At 35.7% G+C, this 19308-nt stretch overlaps 1 protein-coding gene across 1 annotated transcript in view; it reads right to left on the bottom strand.

Annotated features, from left to right (window-relative positions):
- The window catches only part of bcl2a (BCL2 apoptosis regulator a), a 69246-nt gene extending 53135 nt beyond the window's left edge, over positions 1 to 16111 (bottom strand). Inside the window, exon 1 of the mRNA XM_051097994.1 lies at positions 14832 to 16111. Coding sequence (XP_050953951.1) covers positions 14832 to 15392 — 561 coding nt within the window. The 5' untranslated portion in view covers positions 15393 to 16111. The remainder of the gene's footprint in view (positions 1 to 14831) is intronic.
- Positions 16112 to 19308: the final 3197 nt, after the last annotated feature.

Raw genomic sequence — 19308 nt, 5'->3', positions numbered from 1 at the left:
TTACATGCAGTTGCTTTAAAGAAAGTCCAGACTTTCCCCACTAGCAATTACGACTTTGTGGTGAGGTTAATGTGTGTTCGACTTCTAAATTTGATCTTTCTGATATGAGTTCAACATTCGCTTTGTTCTTTCAGCATGAATGCACTCTGAAAGCCCTTCTGATACTTCCACCTGAGAATAGTTTGAGTAAAACAGCAAGGTGTCCTTTCTCATCTCAAAACTTGAACAGTCAGATTTAGGTGTTCTTGCTACTCGTCTTAGGTCTTCTTCCCTACCTTGACCAGACAAGGGTAATTTTAACCCTGTAGATTCATTTGAGCACCGTTGCTGACAATAACTCCACGCAGACTTTGGAACAAGCATCAATTCCCGTAATCGTTACAGTGATGTAATTCATATTGAAATGTAGCCACAAGTGGTCAACATGCAGGGAAATCACAAGGCTGGAATTACAACATGTGCCTGATGGCTGCTTGGCTCTCAAAGCTCTGCTGTTCAAGCATTCAGCTCCCCAGCTGTGTTCAGCCTGCTGGGAATGTGCTTTTGGCTCCCTTATAACTAACCCACACATCCCCATCCTCATCCAAGCCAGAGGGTTGTGTCCCACACTTCCTCTCAGCGCTTCAACACTACAGTACAGATTTTAACAGGAATAGGAAAACTGATGTCTTTTTGTATCGGCTCTAGCCCTAATCCAAGTAAACAGCACTCTGTCAGCAAGGAAATTCCCCCAACAGCAGGCTGTCCAGCAGCAACATCTCAGAGTATCAGTCACTGGAACAGATGGGACAGTAAAAAGAGAATGAGAGCAAGGAGGTGGTATCAGTGTTGTTATTCACTATAGAGCATTAAATTACCATTGACAATTAGCAGTGTAACAGGATGTAAAAAGTAAGATGAGATTCTTATTTTGAAAGATAATAATACTTTAATTCAGCAAGTGCACTTTAAATGGCTCAAAATGTTGGACTTTCTAAATATTAAGCAACTGTTTTGAAGTCAAAAGTTTACATACACCTTGCAGAATCTGCAAAATGTAAAATTATTTTACCAAAAAAAAAAGAAGGATCATACAAAATGCATGTTATTTTTTATTAATCACTGACCTGAAAAATATTTCATATAAAAGATGTTTACATGTAGACCACAAAAGAAAATAATAGTTGAATTTATAAAGCTGAACCCTTTCCAACAATGACTGTATGATTTTGAGATCCATCTTTTCACACTGAGGACAACTGAGGGACTCATACGCAACTACTACAGAAGGTTCAAACGCTCACTGATGCTTCAGAAGGAAACACAATGCATTAAGAGCTAGGGGTGAAAACTTTTGAACAAAATGAAGAGGTGTTCATTTTTCTTATTTTGACTAAACGTCTTCTTTTTTTCAGTTAGTACTGCCCTTTAGAAGCTATAGAAGATACTTGCATGTTTCCCAGAAGACAAAATAAGTTAAATTTACCCTGATCTTTAAATTCAAAAAGTTTTCACCCCCCAGCTCTTAATGCATTGTTTTTCCTTCTGGAGCATCAGTAAGCATTTGAACCTTCTGTCCCTCAGTTGTCCTCAGTGAGAAAAGATGGATCTTAAAATCATACAGTCATTGTTGGAAAGGGTTAAAATACACAAAAATGCTGAACAACCAAAGAATTTGTGGAACCTGAAGGATTTTTCCGAAGAACAGCGGGCAGTTTAACTGGACAAACAGGGGACTCATGAACAACTATCACTAACCAAAAAAAACACAGCTGTGGATCATTCAGTAACAACACAGTATTAAGACTCAAGTGTATGTGAAGACTCAAGTGAACTTTTGAACTGGGTTTTTTTTTTTTTTTTTTTTTTTTTTTTTTAATTCAACTTACTTTCACTTCAACTGTAAGCTTTTAGAAGTTCATATTTGATGTTAGATATTAGCGTTAAATGTTATCTAGAAGTGCATTATCACCCAAAAATTTCTGCATTCCCAGCATGCTTGACATCCAATTGGACGTAATGAATCTAACAGGGTGTGTTGTGAGGAAAAAACATTTAGTGTTGAGGTTACCCACCGTATCAAATATGAATGAGCACACGTTCTCTGTTGACAAGTGTGGAGAGAAGCAGCGCTAATGCATTTCAGCGCTGCAGCTCACAGTCACATGTTCAAGCAACAACACGTGAAGCCCTGCACTGCATGTAGACTTCACTTCCATTCTGCTGAGGGGTTTATGAAAAGACAAGCTTTCTCACTGGACGAGGAATTCTCCACATTTACCAAGCTAGATCTAGTTCAACAAGCCTTAATGAGAGTCTTAAACTTAAAGGCAGGCTATGTATAACGTTAACAGGCAGAGACTGCCTCTTTCCCAATGAACATGAATAATTCAAGCTGCGTTGGATGAACCTAAAATACATAATTACTGTTTGACTTATCTTAGCTTTGATTCTGCCATATCTGGACGCAGCACTGCTCAAACTTTGTGCTATCTTGAAATAACATCTTATTAGCATTCAGCAGGGGTTCTTTAGTAACTCATTGTGCGAATAACTCCCCATTCTGTAAACCAGAAATTAGAGGACGTTGATGAAAAAAGTATCCACATTTGGACCGTAGGCCATTTTCAGTTCAATGCCCTGGGGGAGCAGTTAAGTGAGGACACATATTGTACAAGAGCAGCATGTTTTTGGAACTTATGTTGGCTCGTGCTGGACGGGTGGTTGAAATGGTTTTCAGGGGACGAGGCGGACATCAACAGGGACTGTGGTGCCTGGAGCAAACCGAGAAGCAGATGGCAAGCGACGGACAGGGCTGACCCTGAGGTACCCAAAGGGGGAAATACTTGGCTTCAGCTCTGAACAGCTTAAAAGCCACCAAGAAACTTGTTCCCTCCAGACAAAAGAGGAGAAAAGAGCAGTGCATTGTTGGACACGCTGAGCCACGCTTATGCCAAACAAGCACAGAGAGACAAAGAGCATCCTAACACTCTTCAGTCCAACTTTGAGTCTGAAAAAAACTGAGGATCAGGGTGAATTCTTCAAAACTGCAGCCTGAGGATAGGGTCCACTGAAAAAAATGGATAAATAAAGGCTTTGGTTTAATGTTAAGACATGGAGACTCTAAAGTCAACTTGAAAAACAAATTACAGAAAACTGAAAGCACTAGAGGGCATGACAGAACGAAATGAAAGAACCCATACTGTACTGCGCTCGCTCTAATTCCATTAACAAAATCCAAACCTACCCAAACTCTTGAAGATGCCAGAAGCAAAAGCACAGATTCCTGTGTTCCCAGCATCTACAACTCAAAGCGAGCCATTCCTTTTCTGAATTATTCTTGAGCCTTTGTCAGGGTAGTACTGCATGGCGTATGTCGCATGTTTGTGAGAGTGCATGGCTTTTTTCAGGGGGCAGATCCACAGATGTGGATTTACTGCAAAGGGCTCCTATGAGCCAACTGTCAAAGCCGACAACTTTCGCGTGGGAGGTTGAATCAGTCGCGATCGAGAGGGGAACAAGATGTTTTCCCCTGAAAAATAATCCGATTTGTGTGCCTGACGGTTGTTTCCAATTCAACAGAAGCAAGAAAGCTTCTTGTAGGCAAGCAGGTGACAGTGTTTACCCCCGATCTGATAGCCAGAAGAGGCAGCACAAGTCCCGACTCTGAGCAAGTAAACTCACAACAACATTTTTACTAATCATCGATCATGCGGAGCCCAAACAGTGAGGGTTTGGTACAGCGTGGCCCCATTTTTGTGTGTACAACTGCAGCTCTCTGAAAAGATAATGATCTGGTCATTAATCTAATGTGTTTGGGGTGAGTGGCCATTGAGTCCACCAGGCCAGACAGATGCCCCAAACCAGGATTTAGGAGCATATATGTTGGCAAGCATACATGAGCATGTCGCTCTCCTCTTTTGTCTTCGTTCCTATATTCCACTGTGAACATGTGCAAAAGAAAGAAGGTCTGTGGAAAAGAAATTCTGAAATCACAAGGCACATATCAAAGGGTGAGGAAAGTCAAAATCAAAATTGCAGCATCAAAGGCAGACAAAACTCAAAACCAATACAATGCCTGTCTGATCAGCAAGCACAGCCACTTTGATCAATCACAAGTCAACTTATCCAAATAACTAGGCGTCCACAAACACAAACAGAAAGCGTTAAAGTGCATCCAAAACTAGGATGAAAGCAAGCCATCCTAAAAAGTTACAGACATGGAAATCAATTATCTGTGATTTACATTTTAGCATTTTAGTGATTTCTGTAGTATATTCGCCAGTCATTAACCAGAATCTCTTTGAAACGGAGGTAACGACAGATCTTTTCTTTCACATTGTGCACAAAAAGTAAGGCGGGGACTTGTTTCTGTCCATTGGTTGTTGACTGGATGTTGCAATGTGGGCGTCGCACTATAAAACATATGCAAGCTTGCAGTCGAATGCGGGTTTATGTGGACAAAATGATGGGAGAAGTCCAAGAGAAGTCTGACATTTCAACGGAAGATCAAATTGCGACATATGAGGTCAAGAAAATGTACAAAATGAATCATTCGCATTAAGATCTATAACGTGCAATTACAAAATAGGACGTCAAGCACACGGTGTAAATGTAGGGAACGTCCCTATAACTTTCTCTGAGTCTTTCACCTCTTCAGGGAAACCAATAACTAAAAACATAAATGCAGCTGAGACATTTCAGCTTTTCTCCTAATGACTCACTGCGAGTTTCAGTGAATAAAAGTGAGAGACTGATGAGGGACAACACAATGTTTTGCCGTTTTTTTTAACATAAAGATCCTTTCTGTGCCTACCCATTATGTTCTTTCACTGCTGAACTTCACATCCAATTTGTTCTCTTGTCTGTAATCCTCGAAACGTATAAAGAGGAAAAAAAAAAGAGATAACCTACATTTTCAAGTGGTTTTGTGATTAATAATTTTGACAGCGAACTCTTTGAGCGATTACCCTTGTCTTCACGACTTCTGTGTGTCTTTGTGTGTGGGCCATTCTACAGAATTGGTTCAAAGTCAGAGTTGAAAACAAAATGTATTTTTCCACAAATTTTGCGAACTATTTTGAGATGTATGCAAACTGTATAATATCCAAGGTACACATTTTTTTAGTAATAGCGCAGGTAATTCTCATATTGTATTTTCAGACAATTTTTCCTCTCCACAAATCAGTAAGTACTGTAAAGCAGTAATATATAATTTAATAAGGGCTATATTAACCTATTGAGATTTTGTTTACATCTACCTTATAAATGTATTTTTTGCTATTTTGTTAAAAAAACATTCTGAGGTAAATCAATATCAATTAAAATTGATTTATGAGATTTGTTTTATGTTTAATTCAGTTGTTCTTTGTAAAAGGTGTGATGTTGATTATACTGATTTCAAATTTAAGGATTCATTAGTTTGAACATGCATTGAACCAATTGCTATCATAACATCTTATTTATAAAGGATATTTATAAAGGATTATTTGTTCCCTTTTGTCACTATTGAAACAATGATGACATGTTTCGGTCGTGACTGTTATGATAGTGACAGTTTTATGGGATAACACCCGAAAAAAAACCCCAAAGATGTCACTACCGAAACTTCACCAAATGTTTCGGTCGTGACTGTTTCAGTAGTGACAATTTTAGATACTTTTGAACCTAGCTCAAAAATGCTACACACATTTCAGCATGTTGTACACACACAAAAATTAAACTTTATGGAATAACTCCTTAAAAAAAAAAAAAGTGTTTAATTATAGAAATTACACATAAATATTTCCTTATCATAAATGTAGACGTGTAGTTAAACTGCAAAAGGACTAAAACGTACACTGTTTTGGTAGTGACATGAAAATGCAGGACTTTTTTTTTTTCATAATTTTTCATAATTTACAAAGAAAATGCAAAATGAATATTTTGTTGAACTTCACTTAAAAAAAAAAAATAAATACATAAAAAAGATATTTTTAAAAATAACAATGGAGTAAAATGCCAAATTATTTCAATATAATCTTCATAAGTTGAAATTTAGGGGTTAAGGTTCTGGACAGCCACCTCCCAATTGAAAGCACCCTATAAATGTTGATTTTATAATATTAAGCTTACTGATATTTTCAATATTATTGTGGGTTTCAATAGACAATAGAAGGATCTTAGCAAACATCTAAGATTTGGATACTTAAATGCTTTTTAAATAGGTTTTTTGCTTGTGGGACAGCAGTTTTGTAGAAGACCACACCTGCAAGGGAATCCTTATTTTCCCACCACTACCAGCCCTAAAATAAATCCCAGCATCTCCACCAGACACACCCAGCCGAGGGTTTCGCCCTTGAGGTCAAAGGCACTATGCGGTACTCTGGCAGCCAATCAGAAACGCCCTTGGAGCCATAAACTTGCCCCCCCAGGAGCAGAAGCCACAACCTCACCTACCTAATAGCAGCTGGGCAGGAAGGTGCAATAACAAAACAGTCACCTTAATCTACAGTTCTTCATCCTTCCTGCTTTCTTTTATTGCTCGTCATTTGCCTTCTCCATTTCCTCTCTTTTTTTATCTCGCAGTTCTTTTCTTCTGAAACCCTTCTTGGCACCTTCACAGGCACAGATGTACACAGCAACGGTAAAATACGCAGAAAGTTTGTTTGAAGGCATTATCACTGAATGTCAAAGAGACACTCTATTCTTTTCTCTTTTTCCACGGTCTGTCTTTCGTGACGATATCACTTTCATAAACAATGTCACTTGAAAGGGCTGTAGGAGGCACATGTTGGGGAAAAATGAATACCTGAGCGATGCTAGAGCTTTTGAAGTGCTTTGACTCCAACTGTAAAACGCCCCACAATGCAACACCCACTAACAAAAGACCCAGGTGGGGTCAAACACGCCTCTAAGGCATCAGAATCAGCAGTGTACTGTACACAGCCAGAAACCTGCGATGAACCGCAGGTATGCGGTGTGTGGGTGAGCACCTGCGCAATTGTAGTCTGTCTAAACAAACTTACGCGCGGACGGATTTCACTATCTGAATGAGGGCCGGAGATAAACAATACATGGCATACGCCAGGTTGCCTCCGGAAGTCACGAGGATAGTAAGACTATAATAAGCAAAGGTTTATGCTGAACCTAAACATAAACTGCTGACTGACTTTCTGTTAATAGCTCTATTCAATCTCAACAAAAGTGGGAGATTATTAAGCAAATGTTGTGCACTGGGATACTCACTTGATCTCAGTTCACCAAACCAACAGAGCTCTTTACCTACACCTCAACACCAACGTGGCAATTAAGATAACAGTAAACATCAATTTGTTGAGCGGATGAAAAAAAAAGCATGCTAAATGAGCTAGCTCAAAGCGGTTACACAGTAATGAGAAAGCTCATTAAGCATTTTGCAAACCAGAAGTCCTAAATGTTTGAGCAGCTGCTCTGTTTTGCCATGCGCAATGCTGTCAGATTTTGGAAGGAAGCAACAGACCTACTCTACACTCCTACAGCTTCTGTTAAACACATTAAACAAGCAATTAAACCATTTCAAAAAGTTGCAACATTCTCAACAGATTCTTCTTATAGTCATGTATAAAAAAAAGACGACAAGTGTGTTTTAAATATTTGCATATTTCTACATGTGAAACAGCATGCATAGTGCATAATTTCTTTTTGAGAGGAATGAGGCTGTGAGGAATATTCAGTGGATTGCACTCTAAAAAACGCTGGGTTATTTTTTGAACCCAATTGCTGGGTTATGCCTGTTGGGTCATTACGCTGGGTTATTTTTTCCAGTGTTGGGTAGTTTTGTGCAATCCAGCCATTGGGTCAGTGGCTGGGTCAATCTCACTGACTGCTGAAAACAACCCAGCGATGACTTACTTTAACCCATCTGTTGGGTTAAAGTCAGAGCATGGGCTTTTCATCCTTTCAGGAGAGAGCGAGCCTTCAACACTGTAGATTTGGTAGACTTCTTCAGTAAAATTAAGGTTTGTACACGTTTTATTTAATCTATAAAGTCTTTACTTTATTTAATTATTTTATTTTACACATCACAATATAAAGGGACTGATTTCAGTCAGCAAAATGCGTCAGCTAAGGTCGTTTCACATGATGGAAACGCCTTGCCTTGTATAATTGACTTTATTCATTGTAATACTGATTCTAATGACTCAGGTGTTAAAATATGCTCTCAAAACTCTGTACTGTTTGTTTGAGAGCAAGTTATGAAGTCAGTCACGGCATCTTTCAGCTTTGAGTGAAATGCGAGGCAGCCGTCTGCACTCTAAAAAATGCTGGGCTAAATACAACCCAGTGCTGGGTAAAATATGGACAAAACCAGCGATTGGGTCATTTTGACCCAGCGGTTGGGCTACTACCCAGAAGGTTGGGTTAAACATTTAACGCAACCGCTGAGTGAAAACAACCCAGCTGCTGGGTTTGTCCAAATTTCACTAAGCCCTGAGTTGTTTTTAAGGTTCACTGTTCCCCTGTTGAACAGCAGCCCATCACACCCTAAAAAACGCTGGGTTATTTTTTTTAACCCAACTGCTGGGTTGGGACAACTGGGTCATTGTGTTGGGTTGTTTTTCTAGTGTAGTTTTTGTAAATCTTTTTTTTTTTTTTTTAACTTCCAACCTATTTTTGGTTAATTTTAAGCCAGCTATAGTATTTTTTTTAATTAATATTTGGATTAAGTAAACAACCCAACCCAACAAGCTGGATTAAAATAATTCAACGCTGGGATTGTCCCAACAATACATTGTATGGGTCAAAATTATTTTTTCTTTTATGCCAAAAAAAAAATCATTAGGATATTAAGTAAAGATCATGTTCCATTAAGATATTTTGTAAATTTCTTGCTGTAAATATATCAAAACTTAATTTTTAATTAGTAATATGCATTGCTAAGAACTTCATTTGGACAATTTAAAGGCAATTTTCTCAATATTTAGATTTTTTTGCACCCTCAGATTCCAGATTTTCAGAGTTGTATCTCAGCCAAATATTGCTCTGTCCTAACAAACCATACATCAATGGAAAGCTTATTTATTCAGCTTTTTTGTGGTCACATATTTGACCCATTGTTGGATTGCCAAAATAACCCAAATTGGGTTGTTTTAACCCAGCTTTTTTTAAGAGTGAACATACCAGCTGTTTAACTGACGAAATGTCTAATGCCCTAAAACAATTCTGACAAACAAAAACTCTCTAATACGGTTTTGAAAGGGGTGAGTTGTGAAAATGACATGATGTACACCTATAGCGTGTGTGTATGATATTGGATGTGTAAACATTCAACAAGCTGCCATAGTTCTGGAAAAGGTGTTTCCATATAGAATGAAACCTGAGTAACATCTATAGGACGTTCTTTTCTTGTTTTCCAAAAAAGGGACAAAGGCAAGGTAAAGTAGCTGAGAGTCTATTGTTGCATTCACCTCTAAAACACCTCTACAGGTGGCTATTTTTAGTTAAAGGGTCACAAGAGAGACCAAAGCGGATTATGGAAAACTTTCCAAGCAGCACAAGACTGTTAATTCAGTTTCCACACTTCTGTCACTTAGAATAACTACATTAATTTGGCAATATGAAAAGCCAAATTAAATATGTTCCCTGTCAACAGTCTATATCTGTGTAAACAAAAGACCATTTACATGAACAGAACGTCCATTTTAACTTGACAGTGACTGAAGTATGGTGAGACAATGGTCTCAAAGGCATTCTGGGTAAACGGGGTATCCCTGCAGGGGGCCAGGAAAAATAATAATAAGACCAAGCGCTGTAGTACCGCTGAATCATGTATTCTCCACAGACAGGCTTTATCCAAGGATTAATGAATCACATTAATTCAAAAGGAGGATAATAAGTCAGGATTAACTATGGGTGGAGAGGACGTTTCTTTCTGGCAGAGAAATAAAGCCATCTGACCAATTTAGGGCAAATGGGAACCCCGTCTGACACATTGGAGAACCGTCTAATGGGGGAAAACACTTGACTTCTTAATTGCGATATGCTTAGCAAAGCCTGAACAGTTCTTCAACCATTACCTGAGTCACTTGAACTTTATACAGAGTAAGCGAGCACAGTTACTTACGTTCAAGTAAAGCTTATAGTAGTGTTTTTACTGGCTGGATCCCCACTGATGCTTCTGTTCTTAAGATGAAAGCTCTATAAATCTCCACGCAGCGAGGTTTTAAATGCATTCTTCGTATGAGACGTCGCAAACGAACAGGCCTAAACAGCACCGGTGCTCTGATGGTAAGCTATTGGGACATTATCAGTAACTTAATAAAGATTTCCCTAAAATAACTAACTACAGAGGAAATCAAGCGGGAAGCATCTCCTGTGAGAGTATATATCAACGTCAAACACTTCAAACAAATCGTACATTTAAAGAAGTTGTTAATGACAGACCCAGTGTAATATATAACTCTCAGGAGCGAGCCAATTCTCTTAGCAATAACAGTCTTAATGCAAACTCTAGATGTGCAATGACAAAATGAAATAAATAAATCATTCATCGCCTCTGGACAAAAGTGCTGAGCTTTTTGAATAATGTAGGCATGCTTATTAAAATGCTTCTCTGCTAATTGTGTCCTAATTGCATTGCATCTCTTCACTTGCATCACTAATACAAAAGTCAGCCAGCATCTATTCATTACAACTGACCTTTAAAATGAAATAAGGATTGCGTCTGGAGAGTGTTTGTGTATGGCAGACGATCTTAAATGCTCTTCCAGAGCCTCACTTTATCATGAGCCATTTGAGTCAGTCTAACCTGCAGCAGATGTGGTGAGTAATGACCATCATTAATTCAGCCCCAGCACACCTTTCGTCCAGACAGGAATAATGGCTCTGCTGGGCCACCTGCACAGCTGCAGCAGACAGCGGAGAAACTAGGCTAACCTCTAGTCTGCAGTCTGAAGACTGTACCATCTTTTATTATATCAAGCTCACATGCTTGATTAGAAATAGAAAAGATTGCTAAACTGCAATTCACACACTGTTTTTTTTCTAACATTACACATGCATAATGTAGTTCAGCTCTTGATTTTGGAGGACAAAGATGCTCTCCTCATCTCAGACTGGGGGTTCTGAGATGCTGCGCTGCGTATGAATAGGGTGGAGTCAGTCCATCCATACAGGAGCAACACAACCGTGATGGGCTGCTCCAATTTATACCGTAAATAATTCAGCACAGAAGCACTGCAGTGAGAGTGAAGGATAGTGTTAGAACAGAGGTTCTATAGAAACAAGAAGAAATAAAATGTGTTTACTTGTTTTGACTGGGGAGCTGGGTGTTCATGGATATACTCGGGTTTTTACACATGCCAGATTTCATTTCTTTTTAAAGACAAGCCACCAGGGACCAGCTGCACCAGTCATGTTTGTAAGGTACAACTCAGAGCAGGGGTAGCATAAATGGGAACATATGCACTATATAATATTTGACTGTTGCACCATTAAATTTGAATGAAAGTCTCAGACCAGAAATGATAACTGAAATAAAAATGGCATGCTTTACTTGAGAGACAAAATTAGAACAGTTCAATTTTTGTCCAGTTTTATATACATACATAATAATGTATATATATATATATATATATATATATATATGTGTGTGTGTGTATATATATATATATATATATATATATATATATATATATATATATATATTCTTTACTACTATTATCAGGGTGCATTTCAGCAGTGGCGGGTAACATGGTCACTGCCACTAGCCGCTTTAAAGGGTTGAATTATATAACAGGGCTCGTCTGGTACAAGTGGATTTTTGAAGGGTGCAAGTGAAAGAGAATTTTACTTGCCTGACCAGACAACTAATCTGATTAAAACATCTAATTAAGGAAGCACCAAAATTTCATTGAGAATGATTCTGATTTTATTACATTTGGTGCAAACAACAATTGCTAATGGATAATATATTGACAGTGCCAGGTTCACACTAGGATTGCGCAGCATGTCTGTGAAGATCTTGTGGAGAAATCAACACAAATGAACACAACTGCACTAGAAGACTACAGTAAAAATGTAGTTTTTATATTTATAACATATAGCCTAGTTAAGACATGACACGACCAAGAGAGTGCAGTTTTAACAAGTAGTTAATATACATTATAGTATGCAATATTGTCAGCGTTGACTGTTTTTGCTCGATTTGGTTAAATAGTTCAAAACAAAGATCACATCAGAACAGTCACGTATCTCTGAGCAGCACACAGCGGTGATTCATTACTGCATGATTCATTTTTGAATGAATCATTTGAATCAATGATTCAGTGGCCCATTCATAAAAAACAGGCACTTGCTTCATTCTTGAATGAATAGTTTGAAGGTCTGAACGAATCATTTGAAGGTATGACTTGATGATTCATTCATTAAGACAGTCACTTGCTGCCACCTATTGGCAGTTTACTTTCATATTTAAAAGTAGCTTATCTTTGGATATTTCCAACATTTCATATTTTTATATATAAAAAACAGATTTTAAACACCAAGTTCATGACGTTATTTCTACTGTTGCAATTTTGCAATGTAAATGCTTTCATGCTATTTTAGCTTCATTAAACATGTAAAACCATCTAAATGCCACTTCATCTACTTTCTTTTGCAGTGGAGTGATTAGTTTTGTTAATAATTTCATTGGAAAAATGGCCTTGAAATAGGCACAAAAAAAAAAAAGACCTAGAAATTAATTTAAATAAATTTTAGTTCCCAGTAACTTTAGTGATAGAAAATGTGATTTTACAACAGCAAAAAGCTGAACATGTGAAAATGCTGAGGCTAGTAATTTTGGAAAACCACTAGCCACAGTGCCTGGTGAGCAAAAAATGCTGGTGAAAAAAAAATGTTAATGTCAAGCCCTGACTATTATATTTTTATCATTTATATAATTTATCCATTAATTTATATATATATATATATATATATATATATATATATATATATATATACACACACATATACATATACATGCATACATATATATATATATATATATTTTTTATTTAATATATTTTAAAATGTAATTTATTCTTGTGATTTCAAAGCTGAATTTTTAGGATCATTATTTCAGTCACATGACCCTTCAGAAATCATTCTAATATTCTGATTTGCTGCTTATTATTATTATTATGTTGAAAACAGCGGAGTAGAATTATTTCTTTAACGAATAGAAAGTTTAGAAGCATTTATCAGAAATAGAAATCTTTTGTAACATTATAACTGTCTTTGTCACTTTTGATCCTTGCTAAATAAAAAAATAAATAAAATAACAATAATAAAATAAAAAGTAATAAAAGTAAAATAAAATAAAAGTAAAGTTAAAAAAAATATATAATAATTAAATTAGACTGACTCCAAGCTTTTGAATGGTATAGTGTTTAAATGTTACAAAAGCTTTTTATTTCACATAAATGCTGATCTTTGGATCTTTCAATTCATCAAAGAATCCTGAAAAAAATTAACAGTTTTAAATATTGATAATAATAATAATAATTATTATTATTATTAAAAAAAAAATGTTTCTTCAACAGCAAAACAGCATATTAGAATGATTTCTGAAGGATCATTTGACACTGAAGACTGGAGTAATGATGTTTAAAATTCAGCTTTGATCACAGAAATAAATTACATTTTAAAATGTGTTCAAATTTAAAGCAGTTATTTTAAATAGTAAAAGAAAAAAATTCACAATAATGCTGTAATTTGGATCAAATAAATGCAGGCTTGGTGAGCAGAAGAGAATTCTTTAAAAACACTAAAAATCATAACTTTTAAACATTTGTGCTTATTTGTAATTAAATGTGCTTATTTTTAATTTAATATATAAAATGAATGAATGCGGTATATTACAATTATATATATATCAACAAAATTAAATTAAAAATGTGCTATACCTCCAGCAAAAACATCTCTCTACCTTACAGTTTTATTAGACCATAAAACTGGCGCTGAAATTATTTACTACCAAACAAACATTAAGAATTAATAATGACCTAGGATGCACATTTCAGTGAAGTCACATGTCCTTGAGAAAAAGAATGTTCACCTCAGACCAAAAAAAAAAAAAAAAAAAAAAAACTTGATATAAGAGGGGCGTGGCTTACATTGATTGAACTATCACTTTCACCTTGATTGAACTGTCAAAACCCAAGCTGACTAAACTCAAACCACTCCAACTAAAATAACTAACCAGTTCTTCTAAATAGCACTGCAGACAGACTGAGATAAACTCATTTCACCGTCTAACACTGTTAAAGTGTTACTACTCAATTTGCACACCATAAAGCCCCCATGAATGGTTTTACGGGTGTACTTTTTATTTTTTTGGCTCGTGATGACACTTCCTACTAAAACAGGAAGTTTAGAAGGTACATATTTTAAATATCTGATAGCCTTTAGCAAGGTCACATAAGTAAATATGAATTGCTACCTGCTGGTCAGCTGCAGGTTATAATAAAGGAAGGAAATTCTCATGCAAGATTAGACAAAAATTTGTACATTACAACATAAATGATATTTTTACTCCCTTTCCAAGAGAAAAAACTAATTTTGTGTCTACATTTGCCAATTTTGTGAGCATTTAAGAAGATTTAGCAAAAAAAAAGACCTTTTAATTTTGATGTAACGTAGTGTTTAACAATGCACACTGACCTAGTCGGAATCAAATTCTACTAAGGGAGCAATAGCAGTTGGTCTACATAGTAACAGGTGATAGTAAACAACACCGCATGAGTCTTCGTGTTTAACGAGATTGCGTTATTATGATTTCAAGCCCCAGCTGCAGAGATGAGGCAATAAACGCCCGGGCAAAGGTCACGACCATTTGACCATAAACTTACCCAGCCTCCATTTTCCTCGATCCAGTTTTCCAGTGGCCCGTTCAGGTAGTCTGTCATCCAGTGTGCAATATTATCTACCTGGGACGCCATCTCCCGGTTGACGCTCTCCACACACATGGTCCCACCAAACTCGAAGAAAGCGATGATCCGCCCCCAGTTCACTCCGTCTTTAAAGAGCTCTTCGGCCACAGCTAAGAAGCTGCGTTGTGCCGCATTGGGGTTGAATACCATGTGGTGGGACATCTCCTCAAATTCACGCTGGTACATCCTTTCTATCTGGTCTCCAGCCTCGCGTAACGCCCGGTAGATCCTCGAATAAGGGTCTGAACGAGTGACCCGGTGCGCTATCAGGCATTCGGAGTTGTTCCCCCCTCCGGCTGAGGGAGCCTGAAGCCTCCTGTCAGAGTTTAGAGAGGAGTCCGACTCCTCTACTCCTTTATTGACGGTGTCATCGTCCTCCCCAGAAGATTGGGATTTCCACACATATCCCCTCTTTGAAAGTTTATGATTGATGTATTTCTCCACAATATTCCGATTGTCATAGCGAATTTCGTTGGCCATCGTTATTAAACACGATAAAAACGAGCGCGAGCAGGAAAGAGTCGGTTATTCGAAGTGCATCGTAACGGAAAAAACGTTCTCTCACAGAGAAAAGCTCCGAAAAATGTCAAATTCACATCGCGTTGATGTGACTTCTCTCACTAAAATGCAATTTTTGAGGAAAATGCTATTGTTTAACATCACATTCATTGGTTACGACTCATAAAAACGTTATTTTTTAACTTTATAGCCAGCAAACCTGCACGTCCAGCGCGCTGATGTGTGGATATATTAGACGGATTGGCCGTTGCTGCAGTGCGCGGTCAAGATCCGAAAGCGTCTGGAGTGCGGCGCGAGGAATGCCCCTTCACTGCTCAAACTCACTGCGCTTATATTCCGGTGAACCTCCAGCCAAGAGCCCCCAAAAAAAGAGGCGACGTCTTTACGAGACCGAAGGAGAGAGTTAAACAATCGTTGTATTTCTAAATATTCCACTGACATTCGAAGTCCCAGAAAGACGGAAGAGAAAAAGCAACCAAGTCAGCGCACGAAGAAGCACTTTTGCCGCGTGTAAAATATACAAGTAGCTTTCCACGCGCTTTGGCGAGATGCGGTTTTTCCAACGCGCGGCACGGATCGTGCAGAAATGAAGCGTGCTCCGTCACCGCCGACGAGTGACATCGAGGCTGGCGCGTTCATTGAAGCAACGCTAGAACGCTTTTGAAAGTGAACACTGAAGATACTCGCTCTACGGGGGCGGTGACTTCCTCTACGTCACACCATTCATTGCTTTTGGCATACTAGATACGAGGGCTCTCCAGATGAGGAGTGTTTATGGTGGCGGAGTTTGTGTTTGAAGTGCACTTCTTTTCATTCCTTTCAGCTTCGTCAAAGCTTCTTGTCATTGTTCCCTCAGGGATCCGTACTTCAGGCGCGTTTTTAAGTACAGGGTTGTCGCATTTTGACAAATACATTTGCATTAGGGGAACAAGGGAGTGTCGTAACACGTTTTGTTCAAACTTGTGGACCTCCGTGATAGATAGATAGATAGGTAGATAGATAGATAGATAGATAGATAGATAGATGTGAAAATATTATACATATTTCTTCAGACGTCATTTGCAAAAACAACTCAAAAATCATGTTTTTTCATTGTGCATTCCAGTTAATCTCAATCAAACTGCAATTGTGTTTTCATTAAGTAAAAATAACACAAAAAAATACAGATAACACAATAAAACACAATAAAACCATGATGACATAAGAAAAACCATGATTTTTGAAAATAAAAAATGGAATTATCTGTTTTTGCAAATAAACTTCTTATATAGATAGATATGAAATATTATACATATTTCTTCAGACTTCAGTCCTCATATGAAGAGTTCATTTAATAACTGTTTTTAACAATTTTCAAAAATCATGTTTTTCATTGTGCATTCCAATCAATCTCAATCAAACTGCAGTTTTGTTATTTTGATTAAGTAAAAATAACAAAAAAATACAACTAACACAATAAAACACAATAAAAACAATACATTATTTTTGAAAATGTAAAAAAATGAGTTATCTGTTTTTGCAAATAAACTTCATATATAGTGATAGACAGATAGATAGATAGAAATGAAAAAAATATATATTTCTTCAGACTTCAGTTTTCAGAGATAGATAGATAGATAGATAGATAGATAGATAGATAGATAGATAGATAGATAGATAGACAGACAGATAGACAGACAGATAGATAGATAGATAGAAATGAAAAAAATATATATTTCTTCAGACTTCAGTTTTCAAAGATACATAGAAATAAAAATATATATATTTCTTCAAACTTCAGTTTTCAGATAGATAGATAGACAGATAGATAGATAGATAGATAGATAGATAGATAGATAGAAATGAAAAAAATATATATTTCTTCAGACTTCAGTTTTCAGAGATAGATAGAAATGAAAATATATATATTTCTTCAAACTTCAGTTTTCAGAGATAGATAGAAATGAACATATATATATTTCTTCAAACTTCAGTTTTCAGATAGATAGATAGATAGACAGAAATGAAAAAAATATATATTTCTTCGGACTTCAGTTTTCAGAGATAGATAGAAATGAAAATATATATATTTCTTCAGTTTCAGTTTCTTCAGTTTTCAGATAGATAGACAGATAGATAGATAGATAGATAGATAGATAGATAGATAGATAGAAATGAAAATATATATATTTCTTCAAACTTCAGTTTTCAGATAGATAGAAATGAAAATATATATATTTCTTCAAACTTCAGTTTTCAGATAGATAGACAGATAGATAGATAGATAGATAGATAGATAGATAGATAGATAGAGATAGATAGAGACAGATAGATAGATATATATATTTCTTCAAACTTCAGTTTTCAGATAGATAGATAGATAGATAGAAATGAAAATATATATATTTCTTCAAACTTCAGTTTTCAGATAGATAGATAGATAGATAGAAATGAAAATATATATATTTCTTCAGACTTCAGTTTTCAGATAGATAGATAGATAGATAGATAGATAGATAGATAGATAGATAGACAGACAGATAGATAGAAATGAAAAAAATATATTTCTTCAGACTTCAGTTTTCAGAGATAGATAGAAATTAAAATATATTTCTTCAAACTTCAGTTTTCAGACAGATAGACAGATAGATAGATAGATAGATAGATAGATAGATAGATAGATAGATAGAAATGAAAATATATATATTTCTTCAAACTTCAGTTTTCAGATAGATAGATAGATAGATAGATAGAAATGAAAATATATATATTTCTTCAAACTTCAGTTTTCAGATAGATAGATAGATAGAAATGAAAAAAATATATTTCTTCAGACTTCAGTTTTCAGATAGATAGACAGATAGATAGATAGATAGATAGATAGATAGATAGATAGATAGATAGATAGATAGATAGAAATGAAAATATATATATTTCTTCAAACTTCAGTTTTCAGATAGATAGATAGATAGATAGATAGAAATGAAAAAAATATATTTCTTCAGACTTCAGTTTTCAGATAGATAGACAGATAGATAGATAGATAGATAGATAGATAGATAGATAGATAGATAGATAGATAGATAGATAGAAATGAAAATATATATATTTCTTCAAACTTCAGTTTTCAGATAGATAGATAGATAGAAATGAAAATATATTTCTTCAAACTTCAGTTTTCAGATAGATAGACAGACAGATAGATAGATAGATAGATAGATAGATAGATAGATAGATAGAAATGAAAATATATATATTTCTTCAAACTTCAGTTTTCAGATAGATAGATAGATAGATAGAAATGAAAATATATATATTTCTTCAAACTTCAGTTTTCAGATAGATAGATAGATAGAAATGAAAAAAATATATTTCTTCAGACTTCAGTTTTCAGAGATAGAAATGAAAATATATTTCTTCAAACTTCAGTTTTCAGATAGATAGACAGATAGACAGATAGATAGATAGATAGATAGATAGAAATGAAAATATATATATTTCTTCAAACTTCAGTTTTCAGATAGATAGAAATGAAAATATATATATTTCTTCAGACTTCAGTTTTCAGACAGATACTGTGGATAGATAGATAGATAGATAGATAGATAGATAGATAGATAGATAGATAGAAATGAAAAAAATATATTTCTTCAGACTTCAGTTTTCAGAGATAGATAGAAATTAAAATATATTTCTTCAAACTTCAGTTTTCAGATAGATAGACAGATAGATAGATAGATAGAAATGAAAATATATATATTTCTTCAAACTTCAGTTTTCAGATAGATAGAAATGAAAATATATATATTTCTTCAAACTTCAGTTTTCAGATAGATAGATAGAAATGAAAATATAGACTTCTTCAGACTTCAGTTTTCAGAGATGATAGATAGATAGA

Source organism: Labeo rohita, chromosome 24 (genome assembly GCF_022985175.1).
Source record: "Labeo rohita strain BAU-BD-2019 chromosome 24, IGBB_LRoh.1.0, whole genome shotgun sequence".
Classification (NCBI taxonomy): domain Eukaryota; kingdom Metazoa; phylum Chordata; class Actinopteri; order Cypriniformes; family Cyprinidae; genus Labeo; species Labeo rohita.
The sequence above is the reverse complement of the archived record's forward strand: the minus strand, read 5'-3'. Positions and strand labels throughout refer to the sequence as shown.